At 32.6% G+C, this 26,082-nt stretch overlaps 6 protein-coding genes across 7 annotated transcripts; 2 read left to right on the top strand and 4 right to left on the bottom strand.

Moving 5' to 3' along the window:
* The first annotated feature begins 467 nt into the window (after nucleotides 1-467).
* LOC107023080 (fructokinase-2) lies at nucleotides 468-3,156 on the top strand. The gene is made up of 4 exons (XM_015223627.1): nucleotides 468-1,006; nucleotides 1,993-2,325; nucleotides 2,651-2,767; nucleotides 2,855-3,156. The coding sequence occupies exons 1-4, from the start codon at nucleotides 602-604 to the stop codon at nucleotides 2,984-2,986; spliced, it is 987 nt and encodes a 328-aa protein (XP_015079113.1). The 5' UTR covers nucleotides 468-601; the 3' UTR covers nucleotides 2,987-3,156.
* A 439-nt stretch (nucleotides 3,157-3,595) lies between these two features.
* Nucleotides 3,596-6,485, bottom strand: LOC107023081 (B-box zinc finger protein 24-like). Its single transcript, XM_015223628.2, has 3 exons — nucleotides 5,923-6,485; nucleotides 4,404-4,712; nucleotides 3,596-4,034 (listed from the first exon to the last, which is right to left on the bottom strand). Exons 1-3 carry the CDS (start codon nucleotides 6,103-6,105, stop codon nucleotides 3,825-3,827), a joined length of 702 nt encoding a protein of 233 aa, XP_015079114.1. The 5' UTR covers nucleotides 6,106-6,485; the 3' UTR covers nucleotides 3,596-3,824.
* Nucleotides 6,486-9,661: 3,176 nt separating this feature from the next.
* On the bottom strand, nucleotides 9,662-10,606 carry LOC107023082. The gene has a single exon (XM_015223629.2). It carries the CDS (start codon nucleotides 10,335-10,337, stop codon nucleotides 9,831-9,833), a length of 507 nt encoding a protein of 168 aa, XP_015079115.1. The 5' UTR covers nucleotides 10,338-10,606; the 3' UTR covers nucleotides 9,662-9,830.
* Nucleotides 10,607-11,446: 840 nt separating this feature from the next.
* Nucleotides 11,447-12,932, bottom strand: LOC107021844 (BURP domain-containing protein 16-like). Its single transcript, XM_015222563.2, has one exon. It carries the CDS (start codon nucleotides 12,883-12,885, stop codon nucleotides 11,671-11,673), a length of 1,215 nt encoding a protein of 404 aa, XP_015078049.1. The 5' UTR covers nucleotides 12,886-12,932; the 3' UTR covers nucleotides 11,447-11,670.
* Nucleotides 12,933-18,719: 5,787 nt separating this feature from the next.
* On the top strand, nucleotides 18,720-24,817 carry LOC107021458. 2 transcript variants are annotated; one of them, XM_015222125.2, is made up of 7 exons: nucleotides 18,720-19,086; nucleotides 19,573-19,644; nucleotides 20,282-20,315; nucleotides 20,587-22,387; nucleotides 23,118-23,208; nucleotides 24,178-24,359; nucleotides 24,470-24,817. In XM_015222125.2, the coding sequence occupies exons 1-6, from the start codon at nucleotides 19,007-19,009 to the stop codon at nucleotides 24,215-24,217; spliced, it is 2,118 nt and encodes a 705-aa protein (XP_015077611.1). In that variant the 5' UTR covers nucleotides 18,720-19,006; the 3' UTR covers nucleotides 24,218-24,359; nucleotides 24,470-24,817. The 2 variants fall into 2 exon arrangements, with proteins under 2 accessions (XP_015077611.1, XP_027773909.1); XM_027918108.1 differs by having other exon boundaries at nucleotides 18,795-19,086; nucleotides 24,459-24,817.
* A 121-nt stretch (nucleotides 24,818-24,938) lies between these two features.
* Nucleotides 24,939-25,461, bottom strand: LOC107022476 (mavicyanin-like). Its single transcript, XM_015223077.2, has 2 exons — nucleotides 25,293-25,461; nucleotides 24,939-25,209 (listed from the first exon to the last, which is right to left on the bottom strand). The coding sequence occupies exons 1-2, from the start codon at nucleotides 25,459-25,461 to the stop codon at nucleotides 24,959-24,961; spliced, it is 420 nt and encodes a 139-aa protein (XP_015078563.1). The 3' UTR covers nucleotides 24,939-24,958.
* Between the last annotated feature and the right edge of the window lie 621 nt (nucleotides 25,462-26,082).

Below are 26,082 nucleotides of genomic sequence, written 5' to 3'. Positions count from 1 at the left end.
AATTGTTCAACTTTTAGAAGGATTTAACACCTAGATCCTAGAAGATTAGTTATTAGTTGAATAATTAGGAGATTATTTAGCATAACTTTTACCATTAACTAATAACAAGTCAACAAAATAAAAATTAGCAACAAAATTCTTCTAGATTTTTCTTCTATCCCCTTTTATTTTATTTTTTAGCACTAATTTACTAAAAAATCGTATAAAATATTTATCTATTTTTTCTAAAATCTTCAATATTTTTTGTGGGATATTTTTCTTGTCTTTGATCAAGTTAATAAAGGTCCTACATCCACATAAAAGTGACGTGCCATTTAAGATTAATAATAATTACTATTAGCCTAAAATATATATGTTGCATTATATTTATTTTTTGGATAATTATTACTCCTACTACAATACTTTTTTTAATAATAAAATAAAATAAATCTCTGTGCGTAATTAAATAGTTTTCTCTTCTTCATAGAACTCTTCAACCACCTTCTATATAAAGCTCCTTATAATTTTCACTTATCCTCCTCCTCTTCTTCTCTCTGTTATACTATATAAAAATCTATAGATACACCTATAGATACATATATTTTCTCTATTCATCGTCGCCATGGCAGTTAACGGTGCTTCTTCTTCTGGTTTGATCGTCAGTTTCGGTGAGATGTTGATCGATTTCGTTCCGACAGTCTCCGGCGTATCCCTTGCCGAGGCTCCCGGATTTTTGAAAGCTCCCGGCGGTGCACCGGCGAACGTCGCTATCGCGGTGACGAGGCTCGGAGGGAAGTCGGCGTTCGTCGGGAAACTCGGCGACGATGAGTTCGGTCACATGCTCGCCGGGATTCTGAAAACGAACGGCGTAAAAGCCGAAGGAATTAATTTTGACAAGGGCGCCAGGACGGCTTTGGCGTTCGTGACTCTACGCGCCGACGGAGAGCGTGAGTTTATGTTTTACAGAAATCCCAGTGCCGATATGTTGCTCACGCCCGCTGAGTTGAATCTTGATCTTATTAGATCTGTAAGTTATTTAATCTGTTTTTTTTCCCCAACTCGCATTGGATTTGATGATCTGTGCGTGTTTCTCACGTGCAATTTCGTTGTTTTGTGATCACGAAGAAGCTGGTGAGTTTGTTGTTGTCTGTTTTTGACTCAACTGTAGTAATTAATTAATAAATTGAAAAAGACGTAAAACTTATTTTTATTTTTAGGTGTGTTGGTTTGGTGTCCTCTTTTTTTTTTTTTTTTTTTGACTTTACTGTCATTTTTCTAATTAACAACGTATCATTTTTTGGATCCAATCCGGAATCGCCTTAGTATGTCCACACATCCATTTCAATAGCGATTTCGCTTTTGTAAGTAAAAGGTGATCCCTATCCACTTTTAAAATTTTGTTTGTTTAAAGAGAGACAGCTAGAATTTTGTCAATTAGGAATTCAGTTAGAGATAAAATTAGGAATTATTGTGTTGCATGCAATTAAGATGAAGGTGTAAGTGACACGGATTTTTCTTGAAGAGTGGGGGAGTGTTGTCTGTTAGCTTAACACAACTTTTCCTGCCTTTCAGGTGTTGAAATCTCAAAGACCTATGCTTTGTCTCTTTCTCTTTTGTTCCCACTTGCAGTAGATTTTTAGTTCACATGATATTTGCTACAAAACCAAATTGATTTGTTTGCATTCAAATTAGTTTTATATAATAGATGTCGAGTCTACTCTGTGGCTTGTGGCTAGTTTGTGTATTTATCTTTTCATATTTTGAATCAAGTGAAAATTTTAACTTTGTCACTGTCACGCGAAAAAGTGTATAATGACGATACATACTAGGAGGAATAGTATAGAGTGTATCGAAATCTTAGAGCAAAGAGTGGAGCCAAAAGGGGTAGGTGGGGAAGTACAGTTAAATTCATGTCAGGTGTCATTATCATGGAGTCAGTCATTAATTGTAGCTCACAAACTAATTAATTTTTGTATGGATTATAGTTTAATTTGTGAATTTTTGTGTATATAGGCTAAGGTTTTCCACTATGGATCAATTAGTTTGATCGTGGAGCCATGTAGAGCAGCACATATGAAGGCAATGGAAGTAGCAAAGGAGGCAGGGGCATTGCTCTCTTATGACCCAAACCTTCGTTTGCCGTTGTGGCCTTCAGCAGAAGAAGCCAAGAAGCAAATCAAGAGCATATGGGACTCTGCTGATGTGATCAAGGTCAGCGATGTGGAGCTCGAATTCCTCACTGGAAGCAACAAGATTGATGATGAATCCGCCATGTCCTTGTGGCATCCTAACTTGAAGCTACTCTTGGTCACTCTTGGTGAAAAGGGTTGCAATTACTACACCAAGGTATATTCTATCTTTTGGTATTTCGTTTTTAAATAATTTTTATACTATCAGGGTCGTAATTGATCATATTTTATTTAATTGCTTAATATTGAATTCTCTAGTAGATAGCTGTAAAGTGGTAGGTAAGAAGAACTTAGACGAACCATTGTTGTTTAATTTGTAATTAAAGTAAGCAAAGGAGGACCTACATTATCTTTTCGCCGTGCTACTAATTAGTGTGTCCCCTCATGCCTAATAAGGGCGTTTATTTTTTAAATTAGAATAGAGAATATTGTGTAATAGGTTTTGATAATTTGATCTGACTTGGTTCTTTTTTGGGGTGTAGAAATTCCATGGAACCGTTGGAGGATTCCATGTGAAGACTGTTGACACCACTGGAGCTGGTGATTCTTTTGTTGGTGCCCTTCTAACCAAGATTGTTGATGATCAAACCATTCTCGAGGTAAAATAATTACACCTTTTCTTGGAACTAATTTAAGCGATAACGTGTCAGTATAATACACTAATTTGTGTAAAAAAAAAATTGCAGGATGAAGCAAGGTTGAAGGAAGTACTTAGGTTTTCATGTGCATGTGGAGCCATCACTACAACCAAGAAAGGAGCAATCCCAGCTTTGCCTACTGCATCTGAAGCCCTCACTTTGCTTAAGGGAGGAGCATAGAAACATCATGTTATCTTTTTTCTTTTTTCCATCTTCATATATTTCCCCCCCTTTATGAGTTTTTTTTAACTTTGAAGCTAGTAGGAAGCCTTTTCAGTTTTGGATTTTAATGTTTTGTTGTGATGAATGTCCATCAAGGCACTTAATAAACTAAGCTTTCTTCATATGTATCTTCCTTTTAACTTCTCCTTTACATCATTATATTAGTATATTTCATTATCCAATTCTATATTCTAGGAGACATAGTTTTCACCTATTTTATTTGTCATCAAATCCTAGTAAAGTTGGGAATTTTGCCCAAGAGTTCATGAGTTCGATCATAGCTTCAACTGTTAAGTGCAGTAACTGATGAAGGATTGCAAGAGGCTCCCAGGAAAACTGGCGCTTGGAACATGAATGTTGCAAAAATATAGCATAACCAGCGCAAAATTAATATTTGTTCCTAGGTCAGAGTCTACAAGGTAAAATCACAACTGTGGAGTAGTTCTTGTAACAAAACCAGATTTTACTTTGTAGCAATATGCATAGCATGTCCAAGAATGCATCAATATGTTTTTAAATTGCTATAAGAAGAAGAAATTGATGCAATTCTACCAAAGAGGCGAAAAGTAAGCAAGATAAAGGATATCTTAAGCAGAATAGTGTTTCCTCTACTTACTGAACATGTCTGTTGACAATATGAGCGCACTGCGAAAGTAAGCAAGATAAGGAGTATCTTAAGCAGAACAATACTTTTTCTACTTACTGAACATATCTGTTGATAGTATGAGAGCACTGATTAAGTACTACACACAAGCACACATGCACATTTTAATTGAAAACTTCTTGAAGTTGGAGTTCAACCAAGATCGGGGACAGTAAAATACTCATCATCATCTGGGATTTCAATTCTGGGCTTCTTGTAAGGCATTTGATATTTGGTTGTCCTGTAAATATTTGTATTGCTCGACTGAGGTACTGATAGCTCGGGCACTTCAGCTGCTGTTTGTTCACCAAAGAGATCAATGCCTCCTAACCACTCAAATTCACCAAGCTCAAGTAGATCCTTCTGTATTAGATTGAAACAACCAATATATAGGTTATTCATTACATATTAGATGAATAGACAATGACACCGTAATATACTGAATCAAGGGTCACCACATTTTCACATATTAGACTGAACCCAAGGTCAACTTCATATATACATGTAATGGTGTTATAAAATGTCTCTCTATGTATCGAGGAATCTAAGGAAGTCGTTTTGCATATTTGAGTGTTTCAAATTCAAGTTCAATGCTATGCATAAGCTGCATTACCAAGAAAATCGATAGCTTCTCATCTAGAGAAGTCCTCTATACGTCAATCCGCCAGCCACCAACCCAAGTGGTAGAAAATATAGGATACTTGCAAAATGAAAGGAATAAGTTTGTATTACCTTGTCACTCGACTCATAATCTGGAAATCCTAGTAAATCATCGACAGGCCAAGATGGTGATGTTATACCGGACAATTGCTGTGGAGGCATTTTCAAGCCAACTTGTTGGGAATTCTGCTGAGGTGGTTGTGGCTGTAGTTGGTTTTTTACTGATTCCTTATTACAGCTTGAGCTCAAGGCTACACGGATTCCAGTGGCTAAGAAGCGTTGGTGGTTCTTAGCGAGGCTGCTGGCTGAATGAATTGCTTCGTCACAGTCCTTGCAAAAGAGAGCTCTATCCTCAACACAGAAGATGAAGGCTGCTTTATCCTGCATACATAATAGTTCAAGTTAAATGCAAGCAAATATAAAAGTCTCACAAAGATGGTCAGAGAATTTCTGGAAAAGACATTGATCTTTAACTTCCAATCTTTTTTCTCAGGTATGTTTACATCATTTTGACAGATATAACCATGTTCAGAAAAATCACTTTTAATTATCATTTGACTTACATATGCATATTCCAATTCAACTATAAGGTAAAAATTCTATGTGCAATAATATAGACATGAAACTTCTTTGAGGTTTCGGGTCTTCGAAAGGGTTGATACCATCACAAAAGAAACCTTTTGATTCCAACTTTGAAACTCGGTGGTTAACAAGTCCACACATCTACTTTCTCCACTACAACACTAGGCATAGTTTCCCATCAAGGTAAAACTTGTGACGTCCGCGTACCATACATTCAATGTTGTACTACCTTTGATGTTGAACCATAGCCCTCTGAAACTATCCCATATCCATGAAATCATTTTCACTATGCCCTATCTACACCTATAACTTCTTTCTTGTTTGAGGTTCTTACTGGTTATGACATGAGGTTTAAGATGCGCAGTCTGGTAAGCCTCCATTCCTCCCTCTCCCCTATATCTTTAGCTAGAAAAGCAAGAACTTTATTATCATACTCCCTCTCAGTGGCAAATTTATATGCTAATTTTGGGGCGCGTAAATCCATGGTCTCTCTGTGAAACTAGATATTTTAGGTATATATTTTGTAAAGCTAATGGTGCACTTAGTTGGTTGAATGCTAAGTTATTCGAATAGAGAACTCGGGATCAATTCCCACTTAACACATTATTTTTGTGGTGCACCCTTTTTCTACGATTAAAATCCTAGATCCGCCTTTGCTCCCTCTGCTTTCATTTTGTGTTTCGGGTTGAAAGATCAAGAAGTTTAAGAAAGTGGTCAGAGACTCAAGTGGTCTTAAACTTGAGATCAACATTACACCCTTTAAATACTATGACCTCAAAAGATGTCACATGTTGGAATTGAAGATCAGGAGCTAAAAAGGTAAGAAGACAAACGAATTGAAAGAAAGAGAGTGATAAATACTAAACATAGAAATACAAAATTAACTATATGTGAAATGGTATTATTAATAATCTAATCAGAGTCTAATCAAAAGGAACATCACATGTTAACTTTAGACAAAAAACAAATTATTCCATGAACAGGGCAACAAAAAAAAAAGTTCCCTTACTTGGCAAATATCACAAGGAGGAAGCTTGTTAGATAGGCACTGAAGATGAAGCCTTTGGTGCTTACTTGCTAATTTATTAGCAGCATGAACTTCAATATCACATTTTGCACACAAAGCAGCCTCATCAGCACAGCAAATCACAGTAGCTTGAGCTTTCTCACACACATCACACTGTATCTTCATCTTTTAATCTTTTATTACTCAACTCTTTGCCTCCTAACACTAACTTCAAGACATACCCTTTTGAGTTTCACACAAGAAAAATTGAAAAAATAGTGTCTTGAAGCTTTTTATGAAGAGAACTCAGAACTTTTCAAGATTTGAAAAAATACCCAAATTCTTATATGCCAAAAGGGTCAGTCAGACAAAAAAGAAAAACCCTGCAAAAATCAAGAAAACCCAAAGCAGGTGATTTAGTCCAAAATACTAAAAATGAAAACTTTCAATCAAAAACAGAAAAATGTAGTGTTTGTAATGGGAAAAATGGGAGGAGAAAGTGGAAAAGAAGAAGAATATAGACAATGAAATGAGTGGAAGAGGGAGATTTGTGTGGATAAGAGAATAAGATTTGCGTATAAAATACTTGATGAGTATTGAGACAGCACAGTATTAGCAGGGCTCCACTTTCTTCCCTTTTGTGTGGCTGCTGGGTTGCCGTTAATATTAGTGGCTATGAATATTTGGGCATTATTTATTTCTACTCCCCTTTCGTGGACGATGGCTGTTGGTGGGGGTTTGAAATACCAGATTCACACGCATCTACCTCAATATATCAATGATATTTTTGGAGTCGGAAGCGGATAGAGGATTTGAAGTTTATAGATTTGATGTTATCTCCTGCATTCTGAGTAGCAAATTAAAAATAATAAAAGTTAAAAAGAAAAATACAAAAAACTATTCAAGTCCACCGAACCCGCTGTGTGTCTTTGAGAAATTTAATCCTCTCAAGTATCCGATGTTGCATATTAATTTCTCCCGAGATAAAACGGATTAACCATTAAAGAAGTAGTGGTGCCTCAAACTTCAAAAATTTCAACGAACTCAAAATGACAGCAACGATTCACGCACCGACACGATCGATCGATTTTATTTTGTAAGAAATGTATTCAAGAAGAGGGAAGAATTCGATGCAGAAAAATGAGAGAAAACCTCTCTATTTATAGTCAACAAAGGATAGAGGTCACAACTCTTTGAAAATAACATACCTTTCAAAAAGGCCACAACCCTTTGTAAAAGGTACAACCTTTCAAACGGTAAGAATGCTTTGGAAAAGACATATGCTTTAGAAAAGACATAATTGTTCATTAAGGTTACAGTCTTTCGGCAAAGGCATAATTAACCCTTTAGCGGACTCTTCATTTCCTGTTTACACCTTTAGAACCCAACATTTGAGATGACGTTTAACTTATTGTTCGTTGGAGTGGGGTGATAAGAATGTGTTATCGAGATTTTAAAATTTGTTTTTATAAAGGAATTATTAGATCAATTATGTTTTTGATCAGTTAAAATTACACGTTTTGAGAGATAAGGATGCATAGATTGATAAGAGATAAGATTATGAATTGAGATATATGGGGCATGTGGCAGTAGTTTTTATTATGGGCAAGATGCAAGAATTGAGACTGAAATGATTTGAACATGTTAAGAGGAAAAGTGTACATGTGGTTCGATGAGGGTGTAAGAGTTGACCGTGTTAGATTAAAGATGAAGTAAAGGCAAATCGAGAAAATAATGAGAGACGTGATTAAATATGATATGACGTGTTTTAATTTAACGATAATATAACTCTAAATAGAAAAGCATGAACGTCTAGCTTTTATGATAGATCGATATGTAGGTAATAAAGTGTTTTCTTTCTTCTAAATATTAGAGCAACGTCCTTTTATGGAGCATCTACAATTCTACATCTTCTATTATCATTATTATTGTGCTAATATTATCTTATTCTTAATTGTATTATTAATTATCATTATTTTTCCTTTTTAAGTTAATACCACCCAAATCTGCTGCGGACTTTACTACTAAAACCTCAAATGGAAAAGTTTCATCAAGGAGGACTAAATTTTATTTTAATTAGTCGAGGAAAGACACAAATTCAGGTTAAAATAACCATATTGTAATTCCATTTCTATTTTAATTATTTTTTTTTTAGAAAAAAACATAAAATAGAATAGATAACTATATCGAAGTATTTTATGTGATATAGAAGAAATAAAAAAATATTTTAAGCCCATATAATTTATTGTGTATTTGAAGAGTGAATTTGTTTCTCCCAATCAATTTTTATTTGTAGAATTATATAGAGAAGAAAGAAGTGTAAAAGATTAAATAATCAAAGTTAAGGCAATGCCTCTATATTTATATAGCCGCAATTTGGAGTTCGTGAAAAATGTCTGTTCGAAATATAATATTGTTATTTCAAAATTGATATACATATTATAAATTCATAATCGATAAAATTATAAAATTTAATTTTTATGTACCATTTATTTTTTTTCTTTATTTTTTTATTCACATCAACTTTAACACAACAATAAATTGGGAGGTTGGGAGTTCAAATTATTGTTGTTTTTGTGGGGTGACAAGTGAAGAATTGAGATTGGTGCATTAAAGTGTCACTTTCACTTTCAATATTGGTGTTTTTCATACTTAGTACATTGGCTATAAACGATCAAGATCATTCTTGAATTATTGTTTTTCATGGTCCAGATGATCCAATTTATGTGGTTCTAAATTATCCCAACACACTATATATTATCTTTTGCATTATTAATCCAGATCCTTCTAACCCCTCCTTTGATTTCACGTGTTAAATTGGGATGAAAAAAAGACGATACAAATTCAATCGTTCGATATTTAGAGAAAATGATGTATAGCCCTCTAATCTCAACTACATACTATAAAATAGATAATTGGATTTACTATCATATAAATATCGATATATACGTATCAAAATAAAGAGATATTTAAGCGCAAGTAAGGTAAACTCAACTAATTTATGGTCACTATCATGCATTACTATGGATATGTGTAGCGATAGGTTTGATTTTTTTTTTTTAGTGTTTATCGGTATAACTTCTTGATTATCAATTTATATATGTCAAAATCATTAAGATACATACTTATTCATTATCGGTGTTATTATTGATCGTTATTGAGTGAATCGCTATAACACTAAAAAAAATCTTGAAATTTCTTAAAAACAAGATGACAAACCAAATAGCCATGCACATGAGTACATATATTAAATTTTGCTCAAAATAAACATTGACATTGTGCAATAATCGAAAGTTTGCAACAACCAAAAATAAAAGTTATGAAATTAAATTTTAAGTTAAGAACTTTATATACCAAATAATTAAACTATAATTTATTAATTTGCTATTAAATTATCAATTAACTCGTTAAGCACCGATAAGTCAATACTAAAATAGTCAAAGCCTTATCAAGAAGATCCGCTAAACCAATATTTTTTTTTGGTTTCAAATTATCAATTTTAATTTGATTATCAATACTAAAATAGTCAAAGCCTTATCAAGAAGATCCGCTAAACCAATATTTATTTTGGTTTCAAATTATCAATTTTAATTTGATTTTGAATAGCCCTAAATACCAGAGCTATGAATCAACAAATGAGAGTAAAAATTAAAAACATGACACTACGTGGCAATGTTAAGCAAACACTTTAGCAAATCTGTTTTTTTTTTTTTTTTTAGAAAAATAATTTATACAAATTATATAAATGTAGATAAAGACTGTTAATCATCTAATTACAATTATTCTACTTGCTTTCAGTCTCTTATTAGGGGTTACAATAATTTAAAACATGACTAATTTGTACTTTTTGGATTAACCAAACTTGTAAAAAACTTTTATCCATTTTTGTAATTAAAAAAAAAAGCATACGTTTAAGCCAAGCTGACGTATACCGAAGTTGCAACACCGAGCGCGTAAGCACCAATCGCCGCCGCAATTAATTCTTTCCCAGGCTTCACCACCGCACCAACGCCAGCAATCCCCAAAGCACCAAGCGGAACCCGCTTTAGAAGCTCTTTCCCTGCACACGAAACGACAGCGTCCGAAAATACCTCCACTGAGAACTCCTTGAATTCCTTGTTCCCAAGCACAATTTCACTCTCCTTTTCGCCGGATCGGCGCGTTGACACGATTTTGAAGGCCTTATCGACCTGTAATCGGGTCGGAGGCGATTTAACCCAATTGTTTATGAGAGGGACGGAGGGAGAGAGAGAAGCGTGCAGGCGTTCCACGGCGGAGAAAAGCTGGTAGGGTTTCACTCCGGCGAAAGCGTGCTGTGATAGGGAGAGACAATCATCATAGACTGAATCACATGCCGAGTTGAATTCGGATGAATTTTGGAGTGAATTGCTAACTCTCTTAGAAGCTGAGAGCCCCATAGCTGTAAGTCAATTTTGTGCTTCTTCTCCCTGCTTCAGATATTTTGGTGCTATCAGAAGTTTTACCCGAATTTCTCATGGGTCAGATACACCCTTATCCGGCCCATAATAGGATATCCATATCCGGGCGAGTATTTAAAATATAGCCAAAATTTCAATTTCTTGCACTTTAAACACTTTAAAATAACTTCATACGTGTGAAGTTTAGCTTATTTAGGCATTTTTATATGAGGTTATAAGATTATCGACAAGAGAAAATTGAGTATCATGTCCCTCGAAATATCTTTTTTTCTTTAAGAGGGTGGCGGAGTTCGGATTTTTATTGAGAGGTTAAGATAACATGTTAAATAGTGCTGACAAATAGTTTGTAGCAAATTTCAAGCTAAAACATTGAAAAATGTTGCTAGCCATATCTGAATCCACGCGCCTACTAGTTTCTGAACCCCTATAACGGCCCAAGCCCTTACTTGTGTTGAGGGGTTCAATATTGAATATATGGACATAAAATATACATTTGATTCTATATCATTGTATAATTTTTCGATTCAAGAGTTCGGATAAACACTTTCAACTCCATGTAGATCCACCATTGCCTCTAATATGATATATCAAAATATAATAAATATCAAATAATTTTTTATTGTATTGCTTTTGCAGAAAACTTAAATGTAATAGCAGCTAAGTTGCTTGGATTGTGTCGCACCCGTGTCGACACAACATGGGTGTAGGTGTGAGATCTGTGTTTAATTTGGTCAATCAATTTTGGGTACTTTGACCAAAATCAATGGGGGCAAAAGTCTAAACAGTTTCAATATTTTCTGTAATCAATACAAAAGCTAAGATGAAATTGAAGAAAATGAGATACCTTTTATATAAAAATTTCCATGTCACTCTTTTTTCTCTAATCTCCTCGCGGGATTCTCCTCAAGTTCTCCACAAAATATCTCACAATTTAGTTTTATAACTCTATTTTTAGATATAGATGAGTACCCACACCGATGTTCATATTCCTGAATCTTAAAAACTAGATTATAAAGAATTCGATCTCTTGATCGACACCCGTACTCAAATCCGAGCAGAATAGGAGTATTAACTGAAAGTTATTAAAATACACATAAAAAGACCAAAGGGAATATCATTTTCTAATAAAAACCATCACAATACACACTTCACACAAGAAAGGGAAAGTAAGGATTTGGACTTTTTTTTTCCCCATAATTACAATACCTTACTATTCCTAGAACAGAGAAACAAGAAAAAAGACAATCCATTTTTACAATTACACTCAAAGCTTAATTAAAATGCATAAGTAGACTCTTTTTTTAATTTTTTTTTATGCATGTGCATCATCTCCAACCCAAACAAGATCAGCTTGTGACATCCAATGACAAACCTCTCCTTTTCCAGGTGAAAAATTCAATTTTTTGAAAACTGGATGATCAGCTGGCCATGAGGAAGTATCCATATGACAAACAACCATAGCTTTATTAACATGAACATTAGTGTTTAAATCAACTAGCTCCACCGCGTAAATATTAGTTGAAGATAGCAAATGACAAAAGTATGTAGCAAAAGGAAGGAATATCTCATGGCATGAGACACTCCTTTGGGAATTGATTTTATGAAATTTCTCAATTTTTAGTTTCTGTCCTGACCCTTGTATGCTTTCTGTTGTCAATGAAATTAGGTGATTTTTTTTCAAGGTACTCTTTGAGAACTCTATCATTTCTTCTAAGGATTTCGCGCATGTTTTAACTTCTCCTTTTAGAGTAGGTGCATTGCAATTGAGGATGGTAGTTTTTGTGGTATCTTTTGTGTATGGTGAAGTGAAAGTTTGAGGGAATAAGTGTTGGAGATGGTTTGAGTTAATGGAGATCTTTGAGGCAATTTGTGATGGAAGAAATGAGCGATGAGGGAACGGGTTCACTAAGTTGTCTAGATGGACTGTGTTTCCAGGTTTGAGGGTAGAGACTCTGAAGAAAGAGACTTCTCCAAGATGATGACTATGAGAGTGTGAAGTTGCATATATTTTTGATGTATAGACCTTAGCTTGTTCGGGAAGATTAGCTGGATAGACCTTGGCTTGATCAGGTGTGCTGGTCGCGTAGAATATCTTAGAATCTAGATTGGGGATTTTGGTTGTGTAGACCTTAGCTTGATTAGGAATTTTGGAGGGATAAACTTTGGCTTGATTTGGGAGTTTAGCATAGAATTTAGCTTGATCAGGGGTTCTGGTTGTGTAGAATATCTTAGAATCTAGATTGGTGATTTTGGATGTGTGGGCATTAGTCTCAGAAGTGCAAAATATATCAGCAAGCAAACAACTTTGAGTATCAAAAGAAAATGCCTTTTTGGACACTAATGAAGTGTAATATTGAGAGTTAATCATGTTCATTGGAGATAATTTAGAAACAAGAGATGGAGGCATTTCATTGACAACATTTTCTTTCCAAAACTTGAGTTGATTAGAACCCACAAATGGTACAGAATTACAAGTAGAAGACAAGACACTTAACAAGAAAAACATAAACCAATGTGAAGTAGCCATTTTTTTTTTTTGGAAGACTTGAATTATATTAGTGTTGCTTGAGATATTTTTATCTTATTCCTTATTTATAATGTGAAAATCCCAGACATTGTGATATCAAGTTACACTTAAATAATGTTAAAGTTCTTGAAATAATGTATACTATACACAAGTAGAAGTCTCTTTTTCATGCAAATGGCCAATTTAACTAGAGATAAATCAGTCTTATTTTGTACTTACTCCGTTTAAAAAAGAATGACTTTCTTTCCTTTTTAATCTGTTTTTAAAAAATGATCTCTTTTTTTTTTGTAATATCTCCACATGGCATGTTAAGGTCATAAGATTAAAGGCTAATTTTATAGATTTGACATAACTATAATTTAAGATCACATGATCAAAAATCTTCTTTATTTTTTAAATTCCGTGTTAAATCAAATTAGATCGTTATTCGTGAAACATAGAGAGTAACTTTTTTTCTAGATTATTTGGACAAGACAATGATATTGCAGCTGCTTGCATTATTAGCTAACAAGAGAAAATAGTGGTTAATGTTGAAAAAACAACTACTCTATTACTTTTTGTCTTGTCTCAATTTATATAACTTACTTTTTTTAAAGTCAATTTTTAAAAGAATGATACATTTCTATATTAAGTAATAATTTGATTATAAAATATATATTTCAGTATTAATGAAATAATTTATAACCATACAAATTTCTATCATTTATTTTGAATCACAATTTTTAAATTTTTTATTTTTTTCTTAAACTCTAAATCGAGTTAAACTCTTTCATAAAACGGGACAAAGACAGTAGTATCTTTTAGAGATGCATGCATTTTTGTTACCAACTAGAAAAAATAATTAAGTTAAAAGCCAATATATAGTGGATTATCCATAAGCCATGATAAAAAGGAGAAAACAATAAAATACTAATAAACTTTAAGCTACATCACTATGAAATTACTAGTCCTCCACGCTTAGCTAAATATCTCAAAGTTCGAACTCTTAGAAATAATAAAAAATCATATTAGAAATGCTGTCTTTTAAAATGGATTTGACAATGTAAAAATTTGAATTTAATCAGACACTAATTGAAAAATATAAAAGAAAAAGAAAAGAGAAGTGTGTCCACCAACAAGTGCTTTTCTTCCTTGTGAATTGTAAAATTTGTTACGTGATTATTCATGATTTAATCTACTTCATGTTATAAGAGAAAAATGACAGAAATAAGTATGATTTGTAATATTGAGACAAAGTAAATAATTATATGGTACCATAGATAAAAAAATGACCTGATAATATAAATTTTCTTTACACGATTAATTTATATATATGAGTAAGCTAATAATTATATAGTACATATACATGGTGCTTATCCAATAGTGTTCATTTTCACTAAAAATGATGACCACTTGTATAGTGGTATTAATATAGCTAAAGTAATTAGAAGAAGAAAAGCTTAGAGGATGAAATTTAGGCTGATCAAGATTTGGCTTTAACTTTTTGTTTATATCATGGATCAGTGAAGATAAGTTCTTGCCTATTTGTTAATGGTATCTATTACTATACTAAATAATTGGGATTAGCACTAACCTATAATTATTTGAATTATTCCTAACTAGAGGATATAAAGGAAAATTTGGGATTTAACCTTTCCTTTTAAAAACATTTCTAATTGCAAAACAGGGAATGTAAAAATCAAAAGAGGGGTTTATATATAGTACTTTTAGTTCCTACGTAAATTTTAGTTATCTTTTTTTTTTAGTATTTCATTAAGTATATTTAACTTTAAATTTTTTGTAAATGTACCGTCCACTTTTGTCTTTTGATCCTCTGTATGAATATTTGCAATTTTTCAGAATTATTGATCGATTAAATTATGCAATGTTAAAATTATATTGTCATTCCATATAAATATATTTAAAAATATCCAAATACAACATATTTCTTAAGCAAAAGAATTAAAAACATCAAGAATGGTATTTTTCCATTAAAAGAGACTCTCTTTTTAAATAAGTAATTAATTACGGATCACCAAAAGAGTTAAGGTAAGATGTATCCGACCCCTTCACTCTTAATGAGAGATATTGGTTTTGAGCTCATATGGAAAAAATAAAGTATATTAGGAATGTTTTCCTCTTAAATAAGCTTACATGATGCAAATTTAAATCAATTATTTTTAAGTAGCTTTATGTGAAAATTTCCCAATTTAAATCAATCAAATCCAATACGAATACATAAGAAAAGGAAAAGGTAATTTTAGGTTCAACCTATTTCTTTTTATAGATTTTCTTTCTTTTTCTTTTTTCTTATTTTTCACAAACTCACCCCTCTAAAAATATCTTTCCTCAAATTCCGAAAACATAGGAAAACCATTAATTTCCATAATCACAAACCCTTATAATCCCTTAATCCAAAATTAACCTAAACAATTGCCATGATTATTTTTTTTAAAAAAATCCATAATCATGGCAATAAACATGACAAATTGTTGTCCTTTTTTCTTCGTAATTGTTTTAATAATATTTCTTTCTTCACCTCAATATTCAGATGCTGCTGAACAACAAACAAGTTTCGTAAATAAAATGTTTCCCACAATTGAGGTAACATTAGCCAACGACAACAATTTCTCAATCTATTACATGTGCAGAGATTTCGATACAATTAATGCCTTAACAAAGCTATCTCCAGGTGATAATTACAAATTTAACATCTCACAAATTGCTTTCCCTATGAGATGGTGTTATTTGTACATTAATCCTCGTACCCATGGATTCTTTTGGGCTTATAATGTGAGATCCAAATGTACAAAATGTTTTTGGAGTGTTACAAATTTTCCTTATTTATATAAAGCGGATCGTGTTAGGTGGGAACGTGAGAAGCTTTTTGTCCCCGTTGGGTTCAATATCAATGATTATTTGATAAAGAGTATTTGAGACCAGAGTCTATCAGAAAGATAGGGATAAAGATCTGCGTTCCCGTTACGTTAAAAGAAAAAATATAGAGGGGAGAAAAGGAGAGGGATATGAAAATGTTTGGAATTTAGGATTCCAAGGTTTATGAAGGATTCTTTGATGTGAATTGAGAATTTGAGATTTATAGACTATATTATGGTCATTTGTAAAGTGTCATTAAAATGAAATGATACTCATTTAACTCCTTTAAGCTTATACATGTTCATGTTGTTAATTTGGTATAACTAAATGTTTGTTATGCGTCAATTGTCTCGTAATGCTAAGAAGAGAAATACTATTGAGTTTATTGGTTAAATAATTGACTAATCTTTTGAATGAGTCTCGATCTCCCATTTGGTTCATAATATTATTGATCAACAATAAACTTCGTAATTAAAGTGTCATGACAACATAATGACTTCGATCCCAAAGGAGTGCTAGCCGTGACCAGTTGTGCTCAACCATGATCAGTTGGCGATCTATTTCGTGAAGTGTGACTTTTTTATTTTATTATTATTGTCATCTGCTAGCTGGTACATATTATGAGGTTTGATTAATTCAAATTCTTGTTAAAAAAGTTTACTTTGAAAAATAAAAGCTTCCTATCAAAAATGACTTTGTATAGAAGGATACCTTTAATTATCTTTGAAGCATGACATAAAATTGGAATAAATTTATTAAAGCATCATAAATAAGTTGGTGAAAATCATTTTCTCTTTTAATTTTATCTAAAAACTACAACTTCCTCTCCCACACTTAGTAGATCTCTCTCAGTTTACATAGATATTTCATTTTAATATTTGTCTATTTGATAGGAAATAACCTATTTTCAATTAAATATATATTTTTCTACTAAAACATTAGAAAATATTCTAAAAAAATATTCAGAACTTGCAAAGTATTTTACATGATTTGAGTGGTCGAATCCCCCTTTTATTTTTGTCGGCTGTGAATTGATTTAACTTTTTTTTTGTTATTTGGATGATTCTCATCACTACGTACTTTATTTAGTTTGGGGTTGAGCCGCTCTTGATCCAGCCACCACCTTATTGGATTTGAGTAGTTGAAATGAGCTTTTTGAGACTCTAAATGACTAGAGAAAAGATTCTTTTGAAGTGATTAAGTGGAAGAAAAGAATTAAATCACAAAGTTATTTTTTGCGTTATGAAAGATCATCAATACTTTATATCATATCATACATGTTTTTTTCATTAATCATGTATGAAATCATGCAAAGGATCTGAACCCATTCAAATGATGTTCAGCGGGCTAATTCAAGTAGCTCTAGCACAATCTGAAAGATTTGATCGTGCTATCCTTATCTTCTAACCAATCGATCAATCATGTTATCCTTACCTTTCAACCAACCCACTCGATTTAGTTTTGTACCATTATATAATCGGACCCGACAATAAGAATTTACAAAATAATGTTCTTTCTTTTCTCTGTGTTCTTTTTGAATGGAGATACACGAGGGAAAGCTCATCTTTCTACTCTACCCTGCATATAAAGTGTAGCTTTCTACTTTACACCGCACATAAAATGTAAAGCAGGGAAGGAACAATTTTGGCCCAAATTCAAAGTTACTTCTAAATATTTGATCAACAAAAAATAGATAATTCCATGTTCGAATTTAATATATCCTCTAATTATTTCCAACTTTTCTGTAAGACTATTCTTTTATTTTTTGCTGCATAGTCATAGGTCTATGTTTGTCGAGGTTCAAATATGATATTATATTTCTTTAATATTCCTACAAACTTTAGTGAATTTTGAGTTATAATAGTGTAGTTTTACAAAGTTGTAATTGTAACCATAATTTGGGTTACTAATAGATGTGCTTGCAAATTGTTATGTGGCTTAATAGAATTGATTATTTAAAACCAAAATTTAGAAAAACTCTTATGTTTATTTGTTTTTTTTATAATATATTTTGTTCTAATAAATTCTAAAAATAGATGATAATTTATTATGATTTAATAATTTTTTTTTTCAGTTGACGGTATATAACTTTTTTTATAATAGTTTGTAAGATGAGAATATATATATATATTATATAAATTATTGAACGTTATATAACAATACAAATGTTTAAGTCTCTATTATTGATTATACTTTTAAAAACTTTTTCAATATAGTTAATTATTAAATAAACTATCAAAATTGTTCTAAAAGTGTTTTGAAATAATTTCAAGACTTCACTTCATTGAATATAACAATTAAAGAAATTCTTTTTACTTATATATTATTTCATAATAATTTTAATTACAAAAACCAACAGATTGTTACTTTAAAAGACATTCAAATTTAATATAATATATTTTTAGATATAATTATTTGATAATCTAATTAGTTTCAGCTTGAAATGTTTAATAAATTATCTTAAAAATTTGAAGACAATCTTACAAAACCAATATAAGTGAACTAGACAAATTAAAAAAATAAAAAAGTAGCTATAAATTTAATTGTGTATAACTAATTACCAATTACATCAATAATAAAAATTTTAAAGTATGTGAATAATACTCCATTTGTTTCTGTTTATATATCGTTCTTACTAAAAATAGATGGTCCTTGAATATCAGTTTCACGAATAAGATTACGCCATATGTCCATATTTAGTCTTTCGTTAAAGTGAAGAACATGTCTGCCCTAGTTTTTGGACGATACAAGCACATATATCCCCAAAGTATGACAGATGATATGAGCATACCGTTTACAATAGTTTAGGTGTATGTTTATCCTTTTAATTTCCCTTAGTTAATTAGTATATTCCTTAAGCTTGGTTAGATTTCATTTAAAAATTTATTTTTTATTTTTGTACAATAAACTTTATAATTTATTTTATGTTTATATAAGTTTTAATTAATAATAACAACTACTACATACTAATTTTTTAATATTCTAGGGTACTTTGTTTCTTTCAACGGTGCTCTCTTTTTGTTTATGTCATGTATCTCTGTGTGCTGCGAACTGATTTTTTTTTATTCTTTGTAATTTTGAGCCCCCTTGGCGGTAGGGTTGTGCCGCCGTTGATTCAGAGACTAACTAATTTTGGTTTCTTCCCAGAGTTCCTCCATTTTTGTCTGCTGCGGAACTAATTTGAGTGAATGCTTGTTGAGGTGTTTTTTTTTTTGTTGAAGGGAATTATAGAACTGTTTTTTGTATTGTAAAGGAATAGGATAATATGGAATCCTACAGGGAGGATTGTAAAGATTTGGCTTCTCAATTGAAGAAGCAAGATAAAGAACTTCGGCTCAAGAGAAGGTAAGTTTTTTTATTTTCTCTGATATCAGTTTATTTTAAACTACAATCGAATTTTCATCATTTAGTTTTAGCACTACATTGATGATACTTTCCAATTTGATAGTTGCTTTCTTTGTTTAATACTCTATCGGTTGAGTGGTTTCATAATATTTTTTGTATTGATTGGGTTTGAGTAGGTATGTACTTTGATATAAAATGTAAAATATGTATAATTTATGTAAATACGTGCACAAAATTACCCGATTAAATTTATTTTGGCAAAAAGTTTTGAATAATTTGATGAATTTTATTTTTGTATATTGTTTAGATTTGTGAAAATTGTGTAGAGAGTCTCAAACATTTTAGGATGTTCTAAAGTGGTAAAGTATCATATAAAATATGATGGAGGGATGGAGGGAGCAATTTTTTTTGTATCAGTAATGCAATATAAAGTGTTTGTGGGGATAATATTCAGTATTGCTTAGGCATGTGAAACTAATTTTGCAGGTGGTTAATGGACTTGGATTTGTCCGAAAGAGAGCAAAAAAAGATGGACAGACTCAAACCTCCCGGTGATATGTGAGAATTTCCTTTCTCCTTTAATTCATATATATACACACTCAAACTCTTCCTTTTGTTTCTGTTGTATAAGTGTTGTCCTGGTTAGTGAATTTATCTCTCCCTAGAAAAGGCATTTTAGCGGTTGCACTGCTTTTGTGTTGCTGAAGTATTTACGAAAAAAATTGACTATTACATATGAATGTAGTGGTACTTGAATGTGTTGTCTGTCAAAATTCTTCTTCTGTAAGCTTTGGCCAAGTTAGGGAACAAACAAACTTAGAAGTATTTAGACTTGATGCACACATCTATTCAGGCTTATACAATGTTAAATGTTGTAGAGATGGTGCACTTGGCACTTCTTTTGATATACAGAACTATGAGCCGCACTGACTACACAGCAGTGCTCTCCATTACTTTTGAAGATGCAGCAGCAAATTTATCTCCTTGAATTGGCTCTTTTAAAGCGTTGTGCTTTCTTGATGAAAGTTGTTTTCCGATATTCTATCTACATACTTATTAGAAGTTTGCTTTCTTGATAACTTGTTTGTGCATATTGTTATCTGGATTCATAATGAATTGGCATATATTCTATGTTGTTTTCAAGTAATGGTTTGCACTTCAAACTAAACCTTGACTCTGTTGTCTGTATCTGCAGGAGTTTACCTGAATCATTGCTTAGAGAAGATGATGTAAGTGTTCCCTTCAATGCTTGCTAATGTAATGACATGCTACAACTCAAAATTGTTAAAATATTCCCGACTGTATTTTTTTTTTGCTTTTTTTTTTAAAATCCAAATGATACTGCACACGTGTATTTTCTGAACCAAAGGATATCATTCACTCCCTGTTTCAGAGAAACCTGTTCTTTGTTTGTATTGAACATTATCTGTTGTTGTCAAACTAAATTCCAAAGGGTTTTCCCCGCTAAGCTGAGATACCTTCTTTGTGCCTTAATTCCAGTTATATTATGAGAATATTCGAACTTCTGTTGCAAAGGCATTTGGAGTGCATAAGGGTGAAAGGACATATCATGGTGGACCAGCAACATTGCTCTTTGATTCAACTGAGAATTTGAGAGGCATATATTCCATGCTTGATAAGATGAACAACAAGGGGTTATGCTGTATTGCTGAGACTGTAACTGGATGCTCGATTTCTTTTGAGAAAACCAATTGGCAAATGAAAAGGATAATCAAGCAGTTTCTTCCCAAAATTCTCCATAAGCATGATGATTCCAGTCAAAGTCGAATTAAAATAATTTCTCAACTCCTCAAAGATCCTCAAAACTTTCGTGTTAATCATGGGGCTTCTTGTTCTACCTCAGAATCCTTTCGCAGTTCTGCTATTTATGTTCTGGATAGACTTGAAGAGTTGTCTCTTCTTACTTTGAGTAAAATGCATAGGAATCTGAGGGATGTCACAGGTTACATCCCTTTACTGCAGCCTCCTCGAATATGTTGGAGTATTGGAAGTTTAGTTGAACAAATCAGGAGGACTTCATTAAGAATGTTATCGGACTACGAAGAAGGGGATGAACCACCAGAACCCCTGGCTAAGGCTTTGTCCATAGCAGCCTTAATGCTAAAACCAGAACTTGATTATTGTCTCTCTCCGAGTTTTTTCCGGAAACTTTCACCAGATGTAGAAGCATTGCAGAATGATATAGCAAAAGCAATCAGTATTCTAGATGATAAAACCAAAGTGAGTTTTGCAGAGCTGGGAAATTTGCCTCTTGTGATGGATTCTAATAATAAAGCTGCCAGAGAAAGTGTTCGTTTGCGTGTGAACGTGAAGAAACTGTTGACTGAATATCTTCTTGAATGCAGCGACTTGGAGTCTACCCCTGAAAGTTTAATAGAAAGTCTAGCAATAATTAACAAAAAATATAGGCATGAATATAGCAAAACCTACTCAAACAAGGAGGTAGAGGAAGAAGTAGAATGTGTGCTGACTATTAGTGCTCAGATAAAACAGATTGTTTGGGATTCTCTCATTGAATGTGATGTCAGTGAAGATTTTGCAAATGCTTACGTGGAGAATGCAGAGGATAGTTATTATGAAGGTGGTGATGAAGATGAATATCTTTCTGATCTTCCTCAGAATTGCAAGTCAGATCCTAATGTCTCATACAGCCAAGCAGAAAGTGTCGGCGAGATAAACCAAAGTGATTTTCAGTCACCAATCACTGCTAGTCGAGATGATGGTTTATCCTCTCTGCTTTCATCCAAACACAAGTTGAGCGTCAAGATTGAGTCAATGTATACCGATGGAGTAGATTCAATTTATTCCAATTGGTTTGACAATTCCTCATCATTCTTAGAATCAAAAGCTTCTGAAGTCACAAAGAGTATGAGTGGTAAAGATATCCATTTAAGAAACATAGGCTATCAAGAAGGAAGGGATTCATGCTCATCTTTTTCAACCAGAGATCAAAATAGTTTTGCTACACATTTCTCACCTAATGAAGTATCAGGCAGGAATGATATGGAGGAAAAAGTAACTGTCGGGGACTTGGGATGTACACCACCAAAATTTACATCGTCAAAGTGTTCAGAAGAAAAAAGCGTATCACTTCACAGGCAAAACTTGAGTAGAAATCAGTATCTTCTTATCCAGGAAGGTTCTGATGAAACAAGTATGGTTGCTTATAGTCTTGTCGGCTGTATTTTAAATAAGTTTGCTCAGATGGATGGGTTACAGTTATCTGAGGACGATGTATCATATCTCCAAGGCAACACTTCAGATCCCAAAATTTTTGAAGGTACTTGAACACTAAACTCTCCTTGTGCTGCTACTAGCGTCTCTATGGTATGAGAAAGGAAATGAGATGTTAGTTTTTTTTTTTTCTTGTTTCTTTTTTTTGCATACTCAGAACTAGCTTAGAATTGAGACCTAGTTGTTGTTACCTCTTTTCAATCTTCTTTTTTGGTGTGGGAGGGTAAGATATGGGGTCTGAACCTTGTACCTGAATGAGTATCGATTAAGCAACAAACCTCTTGTAAAGGAGAAATGGAAGAGAAAATGAAGGCAGAAATGTAAACAAACAACTTAGGCCCATGATCCATTTATGATGTGTGGTTCAGTTGTGAACATTCAGGGGGTAGAATGGTTGTTTATTATCTGAAAAAATTCTGTTTGAGTGAGAAACTGATGCAGTGATATGGTAAATTCTGGATCCTAACATTTGTAATCTCTAAAAGGGAAGCGTTTGTAAATTTCTCCAAGTTATTTTCTTATTGCTGAGACCCTAAAAAGGTCGAAGTTATGAATGATTCGAGATAGCTAGAGTGCTTGTCAAGGAAGTGTCGGATTTAATGTGATTTTGCTATCACTTCGACATAATTCAAAATTCTCTTTTAGAGTTTTTGAAATATGAACCTGTACAAATATATATACCCCTACACCAGTTCTATTGTTTTCCATTCCTTAGTAAGTTATGAAATTTTGTAGTTTTAAGGGTGGTGATTACTGTCTGTTTTACTCATTTACAGTGCTCAAGAACAGGCGAAGTTCTTGTGATGAGACCACTAATTCCATTATGCTCCATGCTCTTGAAGAGATAATTCCTTCTTTTGCAAACAGGTACTTCTGAGTCTGCTGCAGGTTTCTTATTACCTCTACACATTATCTAGTGTTATTTATTTTGACATGGAAGGTAAAATATCATGAGCAGGGAAGCTGCTCGACTCAGAGAAGCTTATTTTTAAACTAATCTTCTACTTATGACCAAAAAAATATAGATTGTCTACTCTACAGGTCCAATGACCAAACAGTTATTGTAGTCTAATCCTGTGGCCAAACCTCAAATTTCTTTGTGCTAATCTTTTTTTTCTTTATATATATCCGTCAATAAAGGATTATAGAATGTTCCAGAACTCTAAAATTGCCTCTCTCGCCCTAAAAGAAATAAAGGAAGTTTTCCAAATTGCAGAACTATGACCAATTAGCAAAATATGACCTTTTCAGCTTGGTTCATATAATTGATGTTATGGCAGGATAAGTTCAAGTTATTATTGGTAAATGAACTTAAGCGGTAGGCAAACTTCAGTGTGAATTGATGGTGTGACAGAGTATAGATGGTATTAGAATAAGTGTATAATAGATGTTTATCCATTTAACCTCTGAATTGAACTTCAGTAAACATGATTAAGAATCATCTTTAGTTTCGGCACAAGGAGAAAGAACTTTGCCTCTATGCTTGCTATACCTAGTTTTTCAGTCTCCATTAGTAGCTTCGAATCGTGACACAGCTGTATTTTAGTCTTATCAAGTTATAACATGCTATGTGCACTCCCCTGTCTAGTGAAAGTAAAAGCCAATATGACATATTATAGTGCAGACCAAGTATTTCTGTTTAAGAAGGTGATCTCGCTCAATTTGTCCGAGTTTACTTATCCTGTCTGCCTTTTGTTTTAGTAGAAGGAGGGATTTTTTTTATTTTTTTTTTGCATTATGAACGAAGAAGAGTAACTCAAATCACCTTATAGATTTCTGTGTTATTGCATGTACTCGTTATTGTTTCTAATGCATAGTTGTCTGCTGGACATGCAGTAGTAAAGAACAACTGAAGGAGTTGTTGGGTGTGGAGTAGCCTCTGAAGCCTCGAGGCATTGATTGGAGCATAGCTCAAGATCTCAATTACGTAGAGACTTTGCTAGATTTAGTTGGTGACGATATCTAGCAAGGACAACGGTTTCTTCGTCGTTGAAAGAGAGACTCATTTCATGTGTATGGTATGCTTACATGTAACTGTACTTTGAAACTTCTGAATCAAATGAGGTCATGTTTATGTTTGTTATTTTACGACCTTTTGTTCTATTTGTGACTCGAAGAAAATTTTCAGGTGTTCACCAATGCTGCACTCTGAAAAGACATACTATGGTTCGTGCTGGAGATACAATCTGATGAACAACCACAACATACCCAGTATATTCCCACAAGTGGAGTCTGAAGAGAGTGGTGGACGTATCCCCCGTACGTTTATGGGATAGAAAGGTTGTTTCTGTTAAACTTACGGAAGAATGTGAAATTTTGGCCAGAAGAGTAGAGAGCCTAGTTTTCTTTCTTAAGCCCAGATATGTATTTATAGCTATTGCTGCTTCATTAATTTTATTTGTTTTAATAGATTTCTGGTAATACACATGGAAAATAGATTTCCTGTAATATATATATCTGAGCATTCTTTTGCCTATGACAGGTTTTGTGAGTTCAACTGAACTTATTGCCTCTGACTCAAACCATGCAAAAACATAAGAAAGAATTACGATTACGCATATATAAGATTACTTTAATTCTGATTTCACTGACTCTAGATATCTTAGATTCGTATCGTCTAATTCTTTAATACACCAGGCTGGTTATCCTTATCTTTATCTTCATTTGGAGGTGGTACATTTACATAAAGCCTCTGGCCATTGATGCAATTTGTATTGTTGCTGGATTTGAAGTAATAATCTCCAGGTATCAACAAGAATGCTGTTGCTGGACTATTGTTATACTGCCTGGAAGGAGTGTTGGAACTGCATGCATAATAGTCATATTTTGCAATCTGCAGCAAATCGTCTGGCTTTTGGAATCTAAACTCTACAAAATAAATTGGTACGAAAAATTTGATGAATAAAAACACTGAACTAAATCGATCTATGTAAAATAAAATCGAATTTTACCCAATTCATCTCCAGGTTTTAACTTGATAGTTTTACCCCAATCTTCATAGTAAGTAGGGTAAGGAGCAGAACGCCAGCCATAGCCTTCTCCAACAGTGTATCTTTCTGAATTTACTGATTTCACTAAAATTCCAACAAAAAAAAGTAGAAAAATTAGTATAACCTGCATTTTGTGTAATTTTATTAATATAATTTTATCTTATTTTTCTTAATTAATCCTGTAGCTATATAGCTAGTTAATTATAGCAGTGAGTGCAACTGAACTAAAACCTTTTATAAATGTTCTACTGTTATTCCCATAAATTAATTCTGTTATTAAAAGTGTTGAATGTTACGAGAAATGTATTAATAACAAATTAATGTTGCATTAATTCAATTTAATTCTTCCATGCATTTCAAAACAGTTAGAAACAGGTAGAGGCAGTGTCAAACTTGTAAGAATTGAAAAAAAGAGAGACTGCTAGTTTATTTGTGATTTTTTTTTTGTAATAAGTCGAATTATTTTGAAATATATAATGCAATAATAATATTTTTGAAATAATGCGATAAATAGATTCTTCAACTACAAATTATAAAAATAAACTTTGAAAAAGTGAATCATAATATTTGTTTTCTACCGTCAAATATATTGAGAGATATTTAACGTCTGGAACATTAATATTTAAAATATTTACAACTTATTGGATACTTGAAGTATCAAAGATAAATTTAATTTATTAGTTTAATAATAATTAAATATCTATCTAGTTATTTTACAAATAAGTAAATATTGTTTTTTTGATTTAATAGT

Source organism: Solanum pennellii, chromosome 6 (assembly GCF_001406875.1).
Source record: "Solanum pennellii chromosome 6, SPENNV200".
In the NCBI taxonomy this organism is placed as follows: Eukaryota; Viridiplantae; Streptophyta; class Magnoliopsida; order Solanales; family Solanaceae; genus Solanum; species Solanum pennellii.
Note: the sequence above shows the minus strand (reverse complement) of the source record. Positions and strands in the feature narration are given on the sequence as shown.

Coding starts and splice junctions, on each gene's coding strand:
- LOC107023080 (XM_015223627.1), top strand. CDS start 602: ATGGCAGTTAACGGTGCTTCTTCTTCTGGTTTGATCGTCAGTTTCGGT. Junction 1,007..1,992: donor ATCTTGATCTTATTAGATCT/GTAAGTTATTTA, acceptor TTGTGTATATAG/GCTAAGGTTTTCCACTATGG. Junction 2,326..2,650: donor GTTGCAATTACTACACCAAG/GTATATTCTATC, acceptor TTTGGGGTGTAG/AAATTCCATGGAACCGTTGG.
- LOC107023081 (XM_015223628.2), bottom strand. CDS start 6,105: ATGAAGATACAGTGTGATGTGTGTGAGAAAGCTCAAGCTACTGTGATT. Junction 4,713..5,922: donor CTCCTTGTGATATTTGCCAA/GTAAGGGAACTT, acceptor TTATGTATGCAG/GATAAAGCAGCCTTCATCTT. Junction 4,035..4,403: donor ATTATGAGTCGAGTGACAAG/GTAATACAAACT, acceptor AATCTAATACAG/AAGGATCTACTTGAGCTTGG.
- LOC107023082 (XM_015223629.2), bottom strand. CDS start 10,337: ATGGGGCTCTCAGCTTCTAAGAGAGTTAGCAATTCACTCCAAAATTCA.
- LOC107021844 (XM_015222563.2), bottom strand. CDS start 12,885: ATGGCTACTTCACATTGGTTTATGTTTTTCTTGTTAAGTGTCTTGTCT.
- LOC107021458 (XM_015222125.2), top strand. CDS start 19,007: ATGGAATCCTACAGGGAGGATTGTAAAGATTTGGCTTCTCAATTGAAG. Junction 19,645..20,281: donor CTCAAACCTCCCGGTGATAT/GTGAGAATTTCC, acceptor CTGTATCTGCAG/GAGTTTACCTGAATCATTGC. Junction 22,388..23,117: donor AGATCCCAAAATTTTTGAAG/GTACTTGAACAC, acceptor ACTCATTTACAG/TGCTCAAGAACAGGCGAAGT.
- LOC107022476 (XM_015223077.2), bottom strand. CDS start 25,461: ATGCAGGTTATACTAATTTTTCTACTTTTTTTTGTTGGAATTTTAGTG. Junction 25,210..25,292: donor AAAACCTGGAGATGAATTGG/GTAAAATTCGAT, acceptor TTTATTTTGTAG/AGTTTAGATTCCAAAAGCCA.